The sequence below is a fragment of the Salvia miltiorrhiza genome, chromosome 7 (assembly GCF_028751815.1).
Source record: "Salvia miltiorrhiza cultivar Shanhuang (shh) chromosome 7, IMPLAD_Smil_shh, whole genome shotgun sequence".
Taxonomy (NCBI): domain Eukaryota; kingdom Viridiplantae; phylum Streptophyta; class Magnoliopsida; order Lamiales; family Lamiaceae; genus Salvia; species Salvia miltiorrhiza.
This window is the reverse complement of record NC_080393.1, coordinates 53,981,564-54,003,760: the sequence shown is the minus strand read 5'-3', so window position 1 is coordinate 54,003,760 and position 22,197 is coordinate 53,981,564. Positions and strand designations below refer to the sequence as shown.

At 37.9% G+C, this 22,197-nt stretch overlaps 2 protein-coding genes across 2 annotated transcripts in view; both read left to right on the top strand.

Annotated features, from left to right (window-relative positions):
- LOC130994894 (uncharacterized) overlaps window positions 1-22,197 on the top strand; it is a 1,167,164-nt gene that overhangs the window by 613,849 nt on the left and 531,118 nt on the right. The gene's annotated exons all lie outside the window — the stretch shown is intronic.
- Window positions 14,299-17,716, top strand: LOC130994848 (protein NRT1/ PTR FAMILY 1.2-like). The gene is made up of 4 exons (XM_057919952.1): window positions 14,299-14,618; window positions 15,321-15,538; window positions 15,903-16,450; window positions 16,532-17,716. Exons 1-4 carry the CDS (start codon window positions 14,519-14,521, stop codon window positions 17,394-17,396), a joined length of 1,731 nt encoding a protein of 576 aa, XP_057775935.1. The 5' UTR covers window positions 14,299-14,518; the 3' UTR covers window positions 17,397-17,716.

Below are 22,197 nucleotides of genomic sequence, written 5' to 3'. Positions count from 1 at the left end.
GCTGAGCATCGGTTCAAAATCGAACTGAACCGACCCGATTTATAGAAATTGAAACCGAATCGACATGGCTAGAAATCGGACCGAACCGAATCTCCAAAATTGCTAAAATCGAACCGGCCGAAACCGATCAGTTTTGGTCGGTAATCGAATCAAACCATCAATTTTTTTATTTTTTTTTTCAACAATACAAATTAATTCACTAAATTATCAATCCTTTATTTTGTTTGAAATACATGTATTTAGTTTTAAATTTAATAAAATATATTATATATAAAATATTTAAATAATATATATATATGGGTCGGTTCGGTTCGGTTCCCGACCGCCCCATTGGCAGAGAACCGAAAATCGAACCATTTTTCCTAGACCGAACCGAATCGAAAATCATCGGTTCAGTCGATTTTTTCGGTTCGGTTCGGTTTTTGCTCACCCCTACCCACAAACTTTCATTCTTGTTTCAAAATACATAATAAATCACTTTTTTTGAAATTTCCGATAGTGTGATTTTTCGGCGAATTTTTTGAATGACGTGGCGCCGAACTTGAATGATGTGGCATATTTAAGGGTTAGGTTGACATGGCGCCGAACTTTCCCCCTCAATGTTGACACCACTATCGCCTTTAACACCCTAACGTCATGGTTGACATTGTTTACTACCTCAGCGTTTCAAAATTAAAGCAAAATACCTCCACGTTTTAACGGCCACCCAAAGCGCAGCTCTAACGGGATCAATCACCGTTAAAACGCAGGGGGCAATTAGATTGTCATGTCACATAATTCCCATGTAATTACATTGTATTGCCACATCATTTAAATTTTTGATCAATATCTGTCATCGTGGGAAATTCCAAAAAAAATGATTTATTATGAATTTTGAAACAAGAATGAAAAATTGTGGGAAAAACTAAAATTTAAAAATTTATTACTCCCTCCGTCCCACTTCAAATGTCCCACTTTCCATAATGGGACGTCCCACTCCAAATGTCTCATACCTTTTTTGGCAATCCACTATCTCTCTATATTTAATATTTAAACAATTTCCACCAACGCACTTTATCTACTTTATACCCACTTTATGTACTTTACACACATTTCTTAATCTCTGTGCCCAAAAAAAGGAGACATTTGGAGCGGGACGGAGGGAGTATGATTTTATACCAAATTTACCATTTTTTTTATTGCATGTTCAGGTTCACCAGCAAACTTTTCCCTAAGAACTGGATCTTGAGTTGCAATACCAATGGGGCATGTGTTTTTGTGGCATTTCTGCATTATGATGGATGGGTGTGGGTGGGGTGGGAGTGGCGAGTAAAATTTTAAAAAAAAAATAAAAAATTTGTGGGGGTGGGGAGAATTTTTTTTTTAAAATAAAGAAATAAAATTTTTGGAGGTGGGGGTGGCAAGCAAGAAAAACTTGAAAAAAAAGTTAAAATTTTTTGGGTTGGTTAAGAGGGTGGCGAAAAAAATTTTAAAAAAAATAAAATGTTGGAGGGTGGGGGTGGGTGGCAGGTGGGGTGGGGAGAAAAACAAAAAAAAAATTGGAGGGGGGGGGGGGAGGGAGGGGTGGGGGTGGCGAGAAAACTTAAAAAAAATTTAAAAAAAAATGGGGATGGTGGGTGGGGGGTGGGATGGCAAGAAATTTTTTTAAAAAATAAACAATATTTTTTTTTGGTGGAGGGGGTGGGGGGCGGGGGGCGGGGGGAGAGGGTGTAAATAGGGGTGGGGTGGCATGCGGGTGCAAAATATATAAGAATAATTTTGTCAAAACCTAAATTTAGGCGAATTAGAAATGAAATGGAATGGGTAATACCATGTTGGAGGGAAGAAATGATGATTCCTATATGTAAAGGAATGGTGATTCCCTTAAGAATGATGATTCCTAAAATAAAACTATACCAAGTATAGGAATAGAATGGAGAATGGAGGTAGGAATCACCATTCCATTCTCACCTCCATTTCATCATACCAATCACCTCCTTAGTATTTAATATAAGAATCATTTGTAGTCGTGGATCAGCTTGTATTTAACGGCTGAGATTTAAATTTCGATACTGATTAATTCCCACCATCGCACCATTTAATTCATCACATTACACAGTTTAAGGGTATAATTGGTATAAATCAATATTTGACTTTCAATGTATCTTTTACGTTCCCGAAGTTGGAGGTAACGAATTTGGATTCCATATCCAAAACAAAATCTGTTGAAAAGAATTGTCCATTAAATCATTAATTTGAATTAAATATCATATTTTATGCTTGTGAAAGGAATAACCTCTTCAATTACCATGAATTTCAAAGCATAAAGAATATGCGTGTGAATTAAATATCATATTTTTTTGTGAATTTCAAAGCATAAAGATTTGTTTAGGCACATTATCTCTCCACACATTGGAAAAAAATCAAAACCTCACAAATATTCTCTCAAATTTCCGGCGATTAAGATTGCAAAGTTATTTTATAGATCTATTACTTATTATGAATGTCAGATTTTTCTCATAGTTTGTGGTTAAAAGAATATATACTTTTCAGCCATTTAAAATATGTGAATGGTCCCATTATGTAGTTGTAGTTGAATTTGAATATGTCCCTTTCTTTTGAGTATCATATAGTTTCGAAACTTTTGGAATAGATCTATTGTTTTTTTTGTAGGGTGTGTAGTACCTATTTTGGCGTTGTCTTTTCTGTTGGTGGTCCAAATGTGGGTTTTGGTGTGTTTACTATATTTTTGGTGCGGTTGTGAATTGTGATGTTATGGGGGAGTATGTATGCTTTTGGATCTTGTGACATGATGAACCATATGATTTATAAAACTCAAATGCATCGTCTACTGTCTTCAATACTTGACCTAAGTACGGCTATGAATCCGTATTTCGCCTTCATGAGGATTTGAATCTGAAAATCAAACGTAATATATTTTCAGCTTGGTTAAGGATACTATGAATTACATTCAATATGTAATGAATATAAATGACACTATTATTTTTAATATATTTAAAAATGACACTCCTAAATTACGTAGACTTCCTGATAGCGTCGAATTCAAAATATCCCATTAGCGTCCAATTCAAACACTTTGACGTCACAGACCCTCAAGTCAATCTTCAATAAATTAGTAAACAGTGAAATATTTTGGTGAGATGAGTGAAAGGAAGATTGAATATAATACTAACATTCAATATGTTATTAATATAATGAATGAAGTGTGATCACGATTTATATGACAAATCGCTAAGAATTATTAGCTACTGCTTAATAATGCATACAAAATTTATATAAGGATAAATTATATGAATTATTTTAACATATTAAATGAATTATCAAACGTGTATATTAAAGTAAACTGTAAATAAAAACTTAGCAACTATAACGATTCTTAATATAACATTTAACAATTCATGATATGACACTTTGTAAAATAAATCTAAACAGAAAAGTCCCTGTATGAATGAGAAATTCATTTGTAACTAATACAATTGTTGGGAACTTTATGAAATATCCTAATCCTTCTTTTGATGATACCAAAATCCATAGGTTTCATTTGTAATAGACTAGAATTGCTCGAACTCAAGTGTTAGAGGTCTTTTTCTAGTTTAGTTGTTGTTCTGAAGACTGAAGAACGAAGGACTGAAGACTGAAGTTACCGACTGAACCAGCAGTCGAAGAATCACTCTTGAACTGATTACTTAATGCGAGTCACGTGGAATCAGCGGACTGATACTAAAGTCAAGTATCAGTTAAACATTCTTCCTCGGACTGAACCTCCAACATTCTATTGAGAATTTGATTTTTCGTAAGAAATGAGAACAAATCAACATAAGTAGACGTATTTAGTAAAATAGTGAAAATCTCGCAATGCTTGTTCATACAGTACATTGATTTGTTCATCGAAATTATAGACTTGTTCGCTATTTTTTCACGCATTCTTCATTATCTAAATATTTAGCATTCTCCATGGAACCTTACTCTTTCTCTCTCTCTCTCTCTCTCTCTCTCTCTCTCTCTCTCTCGCTATATATATATAGGGGCGCGCTCCAGTGAGATCCCCTATTTTTCGTGAAACACTGAGGACAATGAATAAGACAATAATACTAATGAACAAGACGTAAATCTAACGAACAAGATGTATATACTGATGAATAACAAAATTTAAAAAATTGGTAATGAATAAAACATATATACTGATGAACAAGGAAGTATATACTGATGAATAACAAAATTTAAAATATTCTGCTCCCTCCAGGATTCGAACCCTGCGAAAAAAAATCTTCCTCCAGATACAAAATCAGCCATAGGATTGATAAAATAAACGCACTAGATCGTGCCCTAGATTTCACTAAAATTAGGGGGTCTCATTGGAGCAGCCCTCTCTCTCTCTCTCTCTATATATATATATATATATATAGGAATGTTATGCTACATACCTTATGTGAGCACCACTCACGTTTAGCCCTCGTTAGTATTATTTTTTTATTTTAGACATTTATTTTTATTCTAATACTTCATAAATTGTTATTAGGATCATTAATTTTATAAATAACATAAAAATCAAAGTCTAATTTGTTCATATTCCCTTTAACTTCAAATAATTAATAAAAAGGACAAATTAGTCTTTGATTTTTTATGTTATTTATAAAATTAATGATCCTAATAACAATTTATGAAGTATTAGAATAAAAATAAATGTCTATAATAAAAAAGATAATGCTAACGAGGGCTAAATGTGAGTGGTGCTCACATAAGGTGCTCACATAAGGTATGTAGCATAACATTCATGTGTGTGTGTGTACATATATATATATATATATATATATATATATATATAGGTTCTAGCGTGATTGCTATTTTTTGTGATATCATGAGTATAATGAATAAGACAGTATATAGAGATGAATAACGATATTTAAAAAATTGGTAAAATTTTGCTCCCCTCAAGATTCGAACTCTAATAAAAAAATTGTCCTTCAAATAAATATCAACCATAAAATACATTAAATAAATATCTATAAATTAATCTAAAATCTCACTATGTATAAGAGCATCTCCAGTCGTTGGGTCGAAGGGAGCGTCGATCCGGGGCGCTGGGAGGGTGGCCGCGCTGGAGAGCCGGCCTGATGCGAGGCCGCGTCGAAGTGGAGACCCGGGGCGAAGGAGAGAAAAGATGGTCGCGTGTGGAAGACGCGCGTAATTTTTTAAAAAAAAAAACGAACAATTACAAGAAGAGAGGAGAGATGGGGGAAGAAGAATTTAAAAAAAAAAAAACAAAAAATTTACAGAGAGAGGAGAGATGGGAGAAGAAGAAGAAGAAGAAAGAGTGGGGTGGGATGGGGTGGAGTGGGCGGTGGGTGAGTAGATAATTGATTTGACTTTTTTAGTTCTTTTTAATTTTTAGCCCAATTTTCAATTATTGTTATTTAATTTATTGTATTGAATTTAAATTAGTAATATTTATTGTTAATTTTAATTATTGTAATTTTTTTATTATTAAAGTTATGTAATTTTTTAATTATGTCTTTAATTTTATTTTAATTATTGTAATGTTTAATTTTAATTTTAATGAAATTGAGAATTTAAAAATAAAAGTGTAGAAATATGTATTTTGTAGAAATAAAAATCTAAGACGGTATTGGAGATGGGTGTGTCTTAGGTGGGGACCACCATCTAAGACACCCCCTAAGACACCATGCATTGGAGATGCTCTAAGCGATCTCGTTAAAACGCTCCTATATATATATGCTTAAAAATGCATATGTACAACCAAGTGATCTAAGAAGTGAAGTTGGCAATTTGGCATTTTGTGACCGACTTCCTACGATTACAAATCCCATCAAAACAATAGGTCAACAATTCTGTGTTTTCTATATGGAGTAATTTATAGAAAGATACTAATGTTGACATAATTTGACTCTCGTATGATCCAACAAAATGTCTGAACCCAATGTAGGCCCCCCAAAATCTTCAAGAAGTTTCCTAAATCCAAATATTTTAGCATTAACCGCACTCATCATTGTTTTTGGGTTAATTGTATGAATTATTGAATTTTTAAATAATTTTTATTTTATATGTTAATTTTAAAAATTTTAATTATTTTTTTCGATTTTGTATACCTGGCTATGTTACAGTTAAATTTTGTGTTGAAATGACAATCTAAAATCCTACGTGTCTAAAACGATATGAGTTGGGGCATATCACAATATTGTTTGCGTCTAAAATTATCATCTAACTAAATTAGGGCATAAATCAAGAACCATGATATAAAATTAAGAGAAAGCAAGAGACTTGAGGTTGAGATCGAGAGAGAGCGAGAGAAAGAGAGAAAACAAATAGGTGGTGAGTTTGTCGATATCTAACCCCAGATTGTGCGGTCATGAAGTCCATGCTTTGTTGAGCTGAATTTAGATAAGCGATACTATTGCAAAGCGGCGCGAGCTTCCGCCCTCGCTCGACCCTCTTTGTTGGGGAATCTTAGAACCACTTTGTGCCACTCGAGACTCTCTGTCGAGGAATCTCTCAATTCAAAACTAACAAGAAAAAAAAAAATCAAATGTATAATTGTTGTTGCTACAATTTTGATTGTGAGAACTAGAATCGTAGAAAATTCTATCAAGAAGCAAGCCAAGGAATCAAAAGAATTGAATATTGTTTTGTTGCTGCAATTTTGATTAGGTAATTAGAGATTGTGCTGAGAGAAATAGGGATAAAAGAGTTTTATGGCTTTTAATGTGGGAATTATCACTTTTAGCCATTTTTCATAAAAACATAAGTTATGAAGCCCCACTTTATAATACATAAGTTAGACAACCATTTTTAACTTAAAAGACTAGAGTGCTCTTTGACTTTTCAATACTTTTATTGCATATTTTATATTCTATTTTTATTTAAACTTTATATATAAATAAAACAATTGAAAATCAATATTTTTGTTTTCAAATTCACGTCTGCAACATAGGGCTGGGATCTGGATTCAAAAACAAAAGAAACTTCACGTTGCCGCCAGCCGCCCAGTCGCCGACGTCCACTCCAGCCACCGTCAGCCACAGCAACCACGTCGCCGTCCAGCAGCAGCAGTCGCGGCGAAGCAGTAGCCACCGAACGACCGTCCGCGTCGCCCCTACATGACACAACGCCACATTCTGAATCAGGTGAGACAATATGATTTTGTGTTGTGTTATGCTTAATTGTGTTTACTCGATGGTGTCACCAATCATTGGTGGACTGCCACTACTCGATGGTGTACTCGATCGAGTTCAACACTCGAGTACACGATCGAGTACTCCATCGAGTAGTTACTAGAAATTGTTTCTCTTATTTTTTTTATTCGTTGATGCTAAATAGTTGTATTTTCTATCTAATTTAATCACGGATACTCCCGATGAAGAGTCAGATGCTTCAGACGAAGATGAGGAAAGCTAATTGTCGTGCTGATTTGCTTTAGAGCATGCAAACTGAAGATAGCGCTTGGATGCGTCAGCCACCACAGAAAAACTTCTCGTCTGACGATTAGGCTAATCGAGAGGATCCTGACGGTGTAGAGCGCAATGGGATTATTCCGGTTCCAGAATTTGATAGTGTGCCAACACTAGGATGGGAAGAAGTTTTTGCACCAGACATTGGAAGCCTTGTAAAGGGTACCTTATTTCGATCCAAGAATGAGTTGATTGTTGTACTGAGAATCTATCACATGGAAAATCGAGTGGAATATGCCACCCAACGTTCTAGCAAGACACGTTTGGCATTCGTTTGCAAGCATAGAGTAAATGATTGAAGTGTAGAATATCTACTTCATAAGACATAGTGTGAACTTTTATTTTCAAACTTAGGATATGTGTCACGTGTTCAAAGATTATCACACCCCGTGTTATATAATAGCCAAATATACTCTCGTTGACGTTAAAAATAAGAAATGTGGGTTGAAATCACAATAATTGATAAAAAAAAATATGATTGTTCTTCACTACAAGGTCAAGTACTCGATGGTGAACGCCATCGAGTAGTGAAGAACAATCTTCGATTTTGCTATTTTTCTCGTTATTTTTAATGATACGAAGCGTTTCGTCGATCTTAAGTAACGTGTTTATGCTAAATTCGATGAAAAATAAACATATTAAGTGTATTTAGCTATTGCACTAGAGTAAATGATTGAAGTGTAGAATATCTACTTCATAAGACATAGTGTGGACTTTTATGTTAAAACTTAGGATATGTGTCACGTGTTCAACGATTATCACACCTCGTGTTATATAATAGCCAAATATACTCTCGTTGACGTTACAAACAAGAAATGTGGGTTGAAAGCACAATAATTGATAAAAAAAAAAATCATGATTGTTCTTCACTACTCGGTCAAGTACTCGATTGTGAACGCCATCGAGTACTCGATCGTGTAGTGGTCAGAAATTATTCTCGAGTAAACTTAATCAAATCTAACACAAACATACGAAATTAGACTTACATGAGTGGCATTCGTCCATTGAGTCGATGATTTGGGATTTGTGCCAAGTACAACATCTTTAAGGCTTTCCGGCACTTCCCAATCAAGATAATCATCGGAGTTCAATTTCTTGGACTCAACCTCTAAAGATTGCTAAAAGACAAAAAATTGGTAGCAAATTGAAATTAAAATAATTAACAAATAAAATTAGTAATATTGTGTATATATCACAAACTTACAAAGAAATAAGTAGTCAACAAGACCGTCTTAGTCGAACTCACACCACTTTTCAAACCTCTAAGAGATTGGATCTTGTGTCTCATAAATAATATGTAGAGATCAATCACCTGAGAAACGAAATTTTAATATAAGCTTATAGACCTTAATTTACTATACGAATATGAAAAATTTAAATATTACCTCAAAATCAAACTCCTTACTGAAGCTCTCTATATCGTCGAAAAATGCCTGTGGAAGGATGTGACCAAGGTCTTTGATTGTCACAGAAGAATCAGGACCCGAAGCTTTGAATTTTCTATAGGCATCTTTGATTCTCTTCATATCATTTGGAGTAATGGGGGCGAATGGGCTCCTCAATGCAGTAAAGGGTCTACTCACTTGTTGACCCAAACCAACATCATCTACATGCTCATCTGAAGTGTCTCCAACTTCCTTCTCGTCGTCGTCAGCATGCTCATCACCCTGAAATAGATCCTCAAGCACCGGCTGCAGTGTAGTAGTCAGTGGTAGATGATATGGGGACTGACAAAGCTGCTCTACAGGAGATGGAGAGCCATGTGGGTGCTCTACAGAAAGCTGCTCTAAAGGAGATGGAGAGCCATGTGGGTGCTCTATAGGAGAAGTGGATCGATGTGGCAGTGGCTGCTCTACACGAGAAGTGGAGTGATGCGGATGTTGTACACGAGAAGTGGAGTGAACATGAGATACGTGCCCCACTGATCTCCTAGGACTAAGACGAATAGTTATGTCACCGGTACAATCGAGCATCTCCTTCAGTCCACTGAGCACTCTACGAGCTACTCGAGCAATAAAGCCATCATCAGACTCATCGTGCAACATCCTTGCCAATCTCTGGTCGATGTAGTCATGGCAATCCTTGCCCGAGTCTTGGCACGGAACTCCATGGTGACAACAAGTAAGTGTACTATCAATAACCGGCGAGTCCCTCATCTCAGCTCTCGGAGAACTATGGCGTTCCCTCATCTCAACAACGGGAGAACTATGACGTTCCTCCCTCAAAGGTGAACTACGGGGTCCTCCTAGTCCCCTTTAGATCACAATTTTTGTTTCATGCTTCTGACAACCGACATTCATTAGCATAAATCTAGGAGTTAAGAGTCTAAACTAGATCAGGGATATATCATTTAATATTTAACATAAAGGTCTTAAGTTGATAAAACAAAAGACAGTTAAAAGCTAGCGTTGCAGCGGAAGTCTTAACAGAATATTAAATCCTAGCCTCAGCTCCGTCCCGTCAGCACCGGCCAGCCAACCTGAAAAACATTTGAAAGTATTTTTGGGCTAAGTACTAAAGTACTCAGTGGGCATGCATTTTCTGAAACATTTCATTCATTTCTTAAAGACAGTTTACCCAATCATATTTGACATAACTTAGAAGGTTTTTTAATGAAAGAACTTCTAAGCATGTTAAAATAATTTCTTTCATTTGTGCGCACATGTCACACTTCATTTCTGTCACTCGCTGTGATCCCGGACCTTTTAGCCACCGACGGATCCATTTCTCCCATTTACTTGAATTGAGGGCGTAACCCAAACAAGTTTACTTTGACCTCGGGACGCTACCCAGGCAGGCCCTTACATTACATACTTCGGAACACATCCAGCAATCACCCTTATAACGCCTCTTAGTTAGTGCCCGATGGAGATCAACCCACCAGGTCAGCTAACGAGTGTACACAATTCTCAAACAACGTGTTAGGTCATAAGAGAACCTCAATTGATTCGTTGTGGCGAGCCTTTAAACAGAGTAGAGTGCACATAAACATTTTATTGGATAAACAGTTTGCATTTCATTGAATAAATAATTTGCATTTCGTTGAAACATTTAGAGCTTAATAACTCAATCATACTTTATACATTTGGAAAGTAAGCCCACCTGAATAGGCAAAGCCTGTCGTTTAACCTTATCTCTGAATCGGAATAGCAGTGCTAATCCTCCTGATGTTCAAGGCTTACAAGAAATCTATTCTTAATAGGTCTCTTAATCTGAACTCAAGTCACGGTAAAGTGCTAAACATTCTATGATTCACTTAGCCGAGTTTTCAAAATTTAATGAATAAATAATTGAAAACAATTCTCTTGAGTTAAGAACACCAACAATATTCTTACTCGACTTTCTTTTGTAATTGGAAATATAAATAACCAATTAAATCATGATGCAATGCATGACTCATTTCATACTCAAGCAATTAAAATATGCACAAGTCCAAAATAACAACAAAGGCAGCCCACGGCTTCGCCGCCTCTCCCCCCTTTCTCTGCTCTGTTTTACTACGCTCTACTCTGCTCAACCAGCTCTGGTCTCTCAGCTCGGGTATTCAGCTCTGTCATTCAGCTCTGATCTTTCAGCTCTGGCATTCAGCTCTGATCTTTCAGCTCTGGCATTCAGCTCTGCTAGCCCAGCTCTGCTAGTCAGCTCTGCTCTTCAGCTCTGCCGGTCAGCTCTGCTCTGCCCTCTCGCTCTGCTCTGTTCTCATCTCCCTACTCTGCTCTCATCTCTCTACTCTGCTCTCCTTTCTTGCTCTCCTTTCTCAGCCTCAGTACCTCACGCCGATCTCCTCCTTGGCAACGGCGAAGCACCGTCACCTCCCTCTGTTTCCGGCGATCGCAGCAAGCCACGACCGCTACCCTCAACTTTCATCCAGATCTGACGGAAACGCGACCCATAGGCCACGCCTCCGCCGAGCCTTAGATCCCCAAATTCAGCCACCGATCTCCCTCCCTTTCTCTACCCCTGATTCTCAGTCACTCCGGCGACAAACGACGAGGTCACCGCCGACAGCAACAACCCCTCCGACTCGGCACCTCAGACCCAACACAAAATTCTACCTTTCTTCCTTTTCTTTTAACACAGACACCCAAAGTATGCAAGCATAAAAACATAAACAGAGTATGCACATGTGTTTTTGAATATCATTTGTTCGATCATGAGTAAGAATGAAAGGGCAATGGAGTTCATAGATGAAACCTTGGCTTGAATTTGCTGGGATGCTGTGTGAATCGAGAGCTATGGTTGATGTTGTTCTTGAAGTTCTCTTCGGGTGTTGGAACGAGAGAGAGAAGTGAGTGAATTGAGAGAGAATGATTTGGGTGAACTTGCGGTGGAGGTAAAGGTGAGGAGAGAGGGAATAGTGAGGCGGCTAAGTTGAGCGAGAAATATCAAGAAGAAAAATATCTCCAGATTAAAATATCAGGACTGTAATATTCGTCAGACTTTGCTAAATAAATAGCTCGGATAAATGCTTGAATGCTTAATTAAATAAATATGCAATGCATATAAATTTAATAACTAAATTTACAAATGCGCTTGTAAATCATTTTTGTTGGAATTAAAATAAATTCTTTTTCTCAATCCGGCGTGAATCATCTTAAATCTAAGTTCAAAAATTATTCTAAACTTAGCTCGAGGAAAACAGGATATTACACCTCCCCTCTCAATAGCCGGCGAAACCTGCCTACTATCCCTCACAAGTGTTAGAGATCTCATTCTACGCCGCTTTGGAAAATGAATTGTCTTCTTCTTCAATGCAAGACGTAGATGAGGCACGAATCTAACATGGAGAATATCTCCATTGTCTAGGCTCATGTAGTACACCTCCTCTAGCTCTTCAGGGGATGGCTGAAGCGACTCGTGCACAATAAGCTACACAATATAGAAAAAGATATAACATTATTTAGTATATAAAACACATTTATTGAAAAATAAATCAAAATGACATATACCTCTTTGTCGAAAAAATATGTGAAATCACCAGGAGCTTTTCTGGTTGTCCACATCAAAGCACGAGGAAATTTAGGGACTCGGTCTCATGTGCCACAAGTAGAACCCAATGTGGGAATAGCCTCGTATGACCAAATCTGCAAAGCCCAGACTGGGCCGAAGAAGTGGTACGCCAGTTTCTCCAACACGTCACCCCGGGTTCCGGCCAAGCTCAAATAATGAAGTAACACCTGGTAGGTATAAGACCCCCATGGAAACCAATTTCACTCGTCCAAGTCCTCCACCAAAGTCCATGCCCATGTCTCAATAAACACATCGTCTCGACAAAGGAGAAATAAGTAATACATGATCAACAAGTTCCCCGCTTTAATATAATCTTCTGGATCCTTCCCAAGTTGTTTTGCTTTGCAACTTTTGTGGGACGACCACCAAAATATCTGTAGAAGATACTAGTGGCCGGAATCTGGTGCTCAGCGTCGGAATCAGTACTTGAGATTAGTTTAAGAAACATAATCTGGCCGCTTTAATATAATTTGAGATTATTGTAAAATAATAAAAGATTATTTTTATTTGCAATAATTATGGACTGAGAAATTAAAATAAATTAAGTTACCTTGCTTGAGGCTTGTTTATAGATATAAGTACTTGAGATTAGTTTAAGTAACATAGAAGGAACTCCTCCAATTAATAAATGAAAAGAAAATACTAAATAATTGGTAGTAACAAGACAAGTGTCTTTTAACCCCCACATATTATGCACGATAAAAGTGATAACATAATTCATGAGACCAAACGATTAAAGTAGTGCTATTATATGCAATTAATTCTAATAAAGGTGCTATAATAAAAATAATATATGCTTCATTTGTCACATTTCAATGTAATTCCTTTTTACTATATGATTATTTAGAAGTATAAAATTATTATGTATATTTATTGTATTAAAAAATGATTACCCAAAAAAAATGTCAAATTAAAAGGGATGATTCAAAAAAGAAAACAAACCAAATCAAATGAGACGGGAATAATATTAATTTATTATGTAACAATAGTTATAAATATGATATTCTCTCCATCCTCAAATAACTTCCTATATTTTTTTTATGAAGTCCCCAAATAATTTTCTATTCATTTTAAAACATTACCCCATTATTAATATATATTTTATTTATTATTACTTTTCAACTTTTCACTATTTTCAATACTAATTACTCCCTCTGTCCACCAATCCGTGTCCTAATTTATCATTTTGATCCGTCCCTTAATTCGTGTCCTACTTATTTTTAGTAAATATATTTCCTTAATAAATAAATCATTTTAAAAAAAAATCGTGCCCCCTTCCCCACTCAACAAATAAATAAGTGCTCCCTTTCTCTAGGACACGAATTGGTGGACGAATGAAGTATAACACGCTTTCATCATTTTCAATACCAAGTATAATTTTTTTTCTTCACTATCAATACATTTAACAATTTTTTCATTAAAACCTGTATTGTCTTCTACTAAGAAGTTATTTGGGGACAGATGAGTATAATTAATTTGTTTGAAAATGATAAAAATAAATTATTTATTGCGAAGAATAGAATAGTATTATACAACTACCTCTTCCGTCCCACTAGAATTGGCACACTTGTCTTTTTTTATTTATCTCACTAGAATTGACACTTTTCTAAAATGGTATGTGGTTCCTACATTCTCTACACACATAAAATAAGTGATCCTATCTATTTTACACTCTTAACTATTTATTCTTATCTTCGTGTCCAACTTAAAAGTGCTAATTCTAATGGGACGGATGGAGTACAAAATTTAGAGCTCATCGAAGCCAAAGAGAAAGAAAGTGTTGATCGCTCTCTATTCGTAATTTAGTGACAGAGTTCCAAAGTGTCATCCGTCAGTCCTTAACAGACAAAACCTTCTGCACTTGTTCCAAACCAATTCCATTGTATTTTACTAAAAATATCACATATTTTGAGATGGTTGAAAATTGAAATCTCATGAAATCGACAAAAGATTTTATGTTAACATCATGACTTTGGCAACGTGCGGACGTGAAATCTCTATAATCCCTTCCCACTTCACACTTCTCTCTCACTCTCTCATCAATGGACGATCGGTTGAAGGAGAAGGAAACGATGGTGGAAGAGCCTCTCTTGGAGAGTGCTCAAGAAAAGGGCGGTTTTAGGACTCTCCCCTTCATAATGGGTAATCTATTTCTTTACATTCTTGAATCAAATTAAATCCCCATGATTCTTGATTATAGTGATGGATTCTTGATTACTTTTATTTTTGGTGGTACTGTGTGATTGAAGCTGAATTCTTGATTACGGTATTGTGTTTTTCTTGATTCCATTACTGTTTTTTTTCTTGAGTGTTGACTATGGTGCTCTCTCATTATTTACTTTTCTTGACAATTTTATGTGTAAGCTTTCGAATTCTCGCTGAGGTAAAGAATATGTTACTCTGTCATTCTTGATTATTGGTATGTCTCTCTCATGAATCTTTTTGACAAATTTATATCTGGGATTTCATGAATTTCTCACACAGGTAAAGAATATGATAGTGCATTAGTGCTTGACTTGGTTTCTTTTACAAATTTATAACTGGTTTGTTCATGAAATTCTCACTGAGCTCAAGAATATGGCAGTGTCCTTTTCTTGACTCCATCACTGTGTTTTCTTGATTATTGATGATCATGTGTCCCTAACCCCTTGATTGTGGTACTCTCTCTCTCTCATGAAATTGTTGACAATTTCATATCTGGGCTTTCATGATTTTCTCACTGAGGTCGAGAATAGTTGAGTTATAAGCAATTTACAAACTGGCTTTTGGTAGTTAGTTCATCAGCATTCAGCACAGTCGTAGTACTATGCGTTCGGCTTTGATGAAAGTTCGATGTTTGAACAGGAAATGAGGCACTGGAGAGGATGGCAACTTTCGGGCTGTCGCCAAACATGACTCTGTATTTGATCAATGAGTATCATATGCAGATGACAACTGCGGCGAATGTGTTGTTCATGTGGTCGGCCGCCACGAATTTCATGCCGATTGTTGGAGCTGTTATTGCTGATTCATACTTGGGCAGGTTTCATACAATTGGATTTGGATCCATTGTCTGTCTCATGGTAAAATAATGATCAAATGATGCTCTTTTGTTTAGTCATTTGTTGTTTCCCGATTAATTTTCGTCTTTTTACTGAAAAAGATTGGAATAAAGAAAGCCCCAACGTGTAAATGGTGTCTGAAATTCATCATATCTGATGTCTCAGCATGATTTTCTTGCATTTGTTATGTTCTTTGATTGAAATGCCTGCGTTACCGTTGACATAGTTTCTGCTGATTTGAACTATCTGAATCTTCGACTTAGCTATTTTCATGTCCTATGTAGTTAGGAACATTCTAAATTTTGTAGGATCAACACTTGATCTGATCTCTCTCTATGTGTGTGTGTGTGTGTGTCGTAACTGCAAACGAAACCTTTGATCTCAGGGGGTAATTCTTCTATGGTCCACAGCGGTAATCCCACAGGCGAGGCCTCCACCATGTGATCAGTCGAGCATCGTTTGCAGCCCTCCGATGATCTTCCAGTTTCTGTACCTATGCCTCTCGTTTGGACTGATTTCTATCGGGGCAGGAGGAATCAGGTCGTCTTCCTTGGCTTTTGGCGCTGATCAGTTGGAAAAGAAAGGTTTCCATAAAAGCCCCGGTGCCAAACAGAGCTACTTCAGCTGGTACTACGCTTCTTTGACGCTATCTATCCTCGTCGCCCTAACTTGTGTCGTCTATATTCAAGAAAACTTAGGATGGGGAGTCGGTTTTGCAATTCCCGGTGTGCTCATGCTGGTTGCTGTCATCTTGTTCTTTCTGGCCTCCCCCTTTTACGTCAGATTCAAGAGCAGCTCGAATTTGATCACGGGCTTCGCTCAAGTGGCCGTTGCTTCTTTCAGAAACCGGCATCTCAAGTTGTCGGACAGCACGAGCGATCTATATCTCTGCAGGGACGGCTTTGGGCTTATGATCCCGAGTGAAAAGCTAAGGTACACAATGTTCGTTACTCGTTATCTATGTTTTTAGTCGAATGATGTAGTAACGTAACACTAGTTCGACGATGATGTTAGGTTTCTCAATAAGGCTTGCGTTGTAAGAGATGTCGGGAAAGAGCTGACCCCCGACGGGAGAGCTGCGAATCCATGGCGGCTTTGCACAGTTGAGCGAGTAGAGGAGCTCAAGGCGCTACTGAGAGTCATCCCGATATGGTCTTCGGGGATGATCATGTCGATAAACATGATCCAAAGCACTCCGGTGCTCCAAGCGGTTTCGATGGACCGGGAGATAACTTCGGGTTTCGAGATCCCGGCGGCCTCGTTTGGCATGTTCGCGGTCGTAGCCGTGATAGTATGGGTGGTCCTCTACGACCGCGCGTTTCTTCCCCTAGCCTCCCGGCTCATGGGGCGGCCGGTCCGTGTGAGTGCTAGACGAAGGATGGCGATAGGGATCTTCCTTTCGTTCCTAGCAATGATCGTCTCGGCCGCAGTAGAGGCCATCCGTAGATCCGTCGCCATCGAGACGGGCAAATCGAACCACCCACAGGCCGTCATGGCCATGTCAGCGTTGTGGCTCGTCCCGCAGAACGTCCTCCTGGGGTTCGCTGAGGCGTCCAATGCTATTGCGCAGAACGAGTTCTACTTCTCCGAGCTCCCGAGGAGCATGTCGAGCATAGCCTCCACGCTCTTCGGGATCGGGTTGTGCCTGGCGAATATCCTCGCGAGCTCGATAATGAACACGGTCGACTACTTGTCGAGGCAAGGCGGGGGCGAGAGCTGGATCTCGAGCAACATCAACAAGGGCCACTATGATTACTACTACCTTGTTCTTGCTGGTTTGAGCATGGCTAACATGTTGTATTTTCTCGGTTGTAGCGCCGCGTTCGGGCCGTCGACGGAGGAAGGGAAGCTGCCGGAGGAGGAAGAGGATGGGTTGTGAGTGACTTCTTTACATCCTAACTTTATAGCATCTGTATATATCCCATAGAAATATAGTTATGTTATAGGGGTGTTTAGCAAAGAGATTATATGAGTATATTTTATATAAAATATATAAATGTCTTACCATATATGTATTGATCAAATTCTAAGGTTAATTCAATCTTAGAGCTTGGTTTCTAGAGGCCCCATCTGTGTTTTTTTTTTTTTTGTACCAAAATATGGTGCCTTATTTATCTTGTATTTCATGATCATGTAACAAGAATATTGTCGTTACTTTGTGTATATAATATGATGAAGAATAAATTTTTTATGTGTCGATATCATGATCGTGTAATGTAACACCCCGCCTATTTATATTAAGTTTAGAATTTATTTTAAACTTAGATTATGATGATTTACGCCGGAAAAATGAAAAATGATTTATATTTTAAATTCCAACAAAATTTATTTTCAGAAGTCTTTATAAAAATTTAGTCTTTTGAAATTTTGTGCATTTCATAAATTGAATTATATGAATATGTGATTATTCTATATGATTAGTATTTATTTGTACATTATTTAATTTAAGTCTATGTTAGGCTTTAATTTTTGAATGTGTTGGGCTTCGACAAATATTATTTTGGGCTCTAGTTTTAATTAAGCCCAAGAGTCATTTTTCCTAAAAGAGAAGCCCAACCCACCACCTCCATTGCTGCCAAGAACAGCAGCTACCAGTTATTGCTACACTATTCACCCCCATGCGCCACTCCTCCAAAGTCATCCAAAATCCCTATGATTAAGGGATTTTGGTTATTTTTTCAATCTTCACGTCTCAGGCTCATTCACTCCTTCACCCGACTGTTCAATCCTTTCTCTTTAAAATATCATTCCTCATTCACCTTCTTCATCACATTCAACAAATCTCTTCATCACCATTTTCGCAGACGTTGATAGACCAATAAACAAACACCCCATTTCATTTAAGGTTTCAGCTTTGAACACTCTTGAGTATTTCATTTTACACTATGATTTAAGCACATATTTCGCCTTCTCTGCAAATTTCACCAAACAGGAATCACAAGCATACACCAATTCATTGAGTCTCTGAAAATGAACTTTATTACGAATATACATATATGATATAACATGTGCATATTTATATTGAAAGCATCAATGTATTTGAAGATGAATAAAAGTCGAGTCTTGAGGCTTTGTTTTTCCTTTGATTTCGAACTTGCTGTATCGAGTCTTGGATAGTGCGTATATGTGTCATGTTGAGATGTGGGAGTCGAGTCGGTGGAGGGGCCGTGGCAGTGGCAGCCCTGCCGCTGCTGCTCGGTCGAGGGCGATGGAAGAGAGGTGAGACGGTGGTCGTTGATGTCGTCTGACAGAGGGCGAGACCGGAGGCGGAGGCGCAGCCTGTAGCTGCGTCGTCGTCGGAGAGAGATGAGGGAGGCTGGGCTTGGCGGCTGTGGTGCCGCTGCTGCCCAGCCAAGGACGGGTGGAGGGGAGTGACAGAGAGGGAGTTTCAGAGGGCGTTCGGCGGCGGCAGTGGGCTTCGTCCGCTGCTGTTCGCTGGTCTGTTTCGAGGGACGTCAGGCGGCGGCGGTAGACCTTGTCGGCTGCTGCGGCCGTCGATTTAGAGATGGGGGGCGGTCGGCGGCAGCTTTCCTGCTGCAGTCGCCGGACTGATTCAGAGAGAGAGAGGGAGAGTGATGTTGTGCGTGCCGGGGTGTGGAAGAGAGGGAGGAGCGGTGACGGCTGGTTCGCTGCTTCGCCGGAGAAGCCGCGCCGCGTCTGTGTATGCGTGAGTGTGTGTTGTGCCGCTTGAGAAAGAGAGAGTGATTCTGCAGTGTGTGTGTGAGTGTTGTGCGGCTGGGGGGAGAAGAAAGGGGGGAGGGAGTGTTGGGCTTTAGGTTTGGGCTAGGATGGGGTTGGGCTGTGGGGCCTTATTTTTATTTCGGTTGGGCTTTGAGTGGTGGGCCGATTTATGTTTATTTTTTTAGTGGGCCGATTTCTTTTATTTATTCAGCTGGGCCTTATTTAAAACCCCTTTGGGTCAGTTATTATTTTAAACTTTGGGCTGCCTTAATTAATTAAATTAATTGGGCTGTCCTATTTTAATTAATTGAACTATTAATTAGTTTAATTAATTATTTTCAAAGACTAGTTTTGATAATAATATCATATTATTATTATGTGCATATTTTAAGTGATTACTTATTATATGCTAAGCATGACATGCATTTGCATATGCATTTTTGCAAATAAAAGTAATTATGATTTAATTGGTTTTAATTATAATTCCAATTATTTAAGTAAAATCGAACAAGGATATTGTTGGTGTCCTTAACTCAAGAATTTAGTTTTCAAATATTTATTAAAATTTTGAAAACCCGGCTAAGTGAATCATAGAAAGATAAGCACTACACTATGACTTAAGATTAGATTCAGGAGACCTATTAAGATTATAGATTTCTTGTAGGCTTTGTGGATCGTGAGGAGTAGCACTGCTATACCAATTCAGAGTTAAGAATAAACGACAGGCATTGCCTAATCAGGTGGGCTTATTTTCCAAATGTATGATTTAGCTATTGAGCTTAAATGTTTCAATGAAATGAAAACTGTTTATCCGATAAAATATTTTTGTGCGCTCTGTTATGTTTAAGGCTCGCAGTTCATGGATCGATCGAGGTTCTCTTATGGCCTAACACGTTATTTGAGAATTGTGTACACTTGTTAGTTGTTTCGGTGGGTTGATCTCCATCGGGCACTAATTCATGCAAGAGGCGTTATAAGGGCGCTTGGCTGGATGTGTTCCGGAGCATGTATCATGTAAGGCCTGCCAGGGTAGCATCCCGAGGTCAATTCAACTTGTCTGAATTACGTCCTCAGGGCAAGTGTCATGGGAATGAGGGATCCGTCGGTGGCTAAAAGGTCCGGGATCACAGCGAGTAACAGAACAGAGTGTGACAACAGCGCGCTAATAAAATGAAATACTTTAACATGCTTGGAAGTTCTTTTTGTTTTAAAACCTTCTAAGTTATGTCATGAATGATTGGATAAACTGCTCTTATGATTATGAAATGTTTATAAAAATGCTAGCCCACTAAGTACATTAGTACTTAGCCCAAAATTACTTTCAAATGTTTTCAGGTTGATTGGTCGGTGCTGACGGGGCAGAGCTGAGGCTAGGGTTCAACTCCGTATTTTGTCTTCCGCTGTTGCAGTAGCTCTTATTTGTCTTATGTTTCTCTAACTTAAGACATTTATGTTAAATTCTGAATTATGTTTCTTATCGAGCGCAGACTCTCAACTTCTAGTTCTATGTTATTTAACGTTGGTTATCAGAAGCATGAAACCAAACTTGTGATCCTGAAGTTTAGAATGTTGTTGATTGATTAGTATCACTTGATTTCTATCTTTCTTCATTCAAAGGGCGTTGCCCAACCTTTTTATCCTATTATCTGAATTTCACAAGGTTCTTCCCTTGTTCATTTCTATTATTTTAGTCGCACCTCGATTATAGTTTATTCTTTCAAGAATTGGGGTGTGACAGAATGGTATCAGAGCATGAGTTTTCTTTCATGTCTCTGATAACCGTAAGTTTTTAATGTCGAGTCTAGAATAGTACCTCTAGGCTTCTAAGAAAATTTGTTGACCCTCAGCTCGCCGTCACACTACCGCAACAAAAGGTACGACTTAAAAATTTCAATGATTTTTAATGCTTTCAAAGTTTTTAAGAAGTGCGCGCTTTCAATGTATGATGTTATATGAATTGCTTATCGCTTTCATATTGTTATTTTGAGCCTTTGACTCATATAACCAATGTATGTATGTATGTCGTGTTTGGGACTATCGAGCCCTTAACGAATCAATGAATTTATGGTCGAGTTAGATTCCATTAATCTTTCCGGCTTAAGAAAAGTTTTTATGAAAGGGGCATTTATTGTCCATATGTTTAAAGGTTTCAAAAGAAACAAATGATTAAATGAATGAAAAGTTTTATGTTATCGTGTTAGGTCCACTGCCTGTACGATATGAATGATGAGTCTCTTACAAACCGTTTGAGTACTACCCAAGGATACTTTAGAAATGTTAGTCGTGAAAGCTCCGCTTGATCGATTTAAGTAAGGAATGATAAGATAGCAACGTTTAACATAGATATGTTACAACGTAGAAGAAATGTCATGAGATTAAGGTTTCACTTAAGTTATTCCACTTAAGTTTAGATTAGTTTCCATGTAGAACTGGTCTTTCACATGGTTACACTATAGAAGTGATATATCTCGTGTATATCTATATATGTATGTATGTATGTATGCCGAATGAGTCTCTTCGTCTGCTGATTCTCGTCCGTCAATCAGAATGGAAGGTGCACCAAGAGGACGTGGTAGAGGGCGCGGACGTGGCCGTGGGCGCGGTAGGGGATTTGTACCCGAAGAGCCTATTCCACAAGTAGCACCAAATCGCACAGCCGAGGAAAAGTTTCGCAAAGAAAAACCTCCAACGTTTGATGGATTGGGCGAACCTGCGGATGCCGAGAAATGGGTTAGGGCAATAGAACGGATCTTCAACTACATCCGTTGTGATGATGAGGATAAAGTGGCATGCGCAACTTATCAGTTGGTGGACGAAGCTGACTTTTGGTGGGAGTCAGTGAGGCGGACAATGACTGACGAACAGTGGGAGAATTTCACATGGGAAGAATTCAAGGCTGAATTGTATGAGAAATATATACCAGGATGTTACCGACAGAAGAAACAGAATGAGTTTTGGAATCTGAGACAGAAAACGGGAACTGTGACTGAGTACGACAG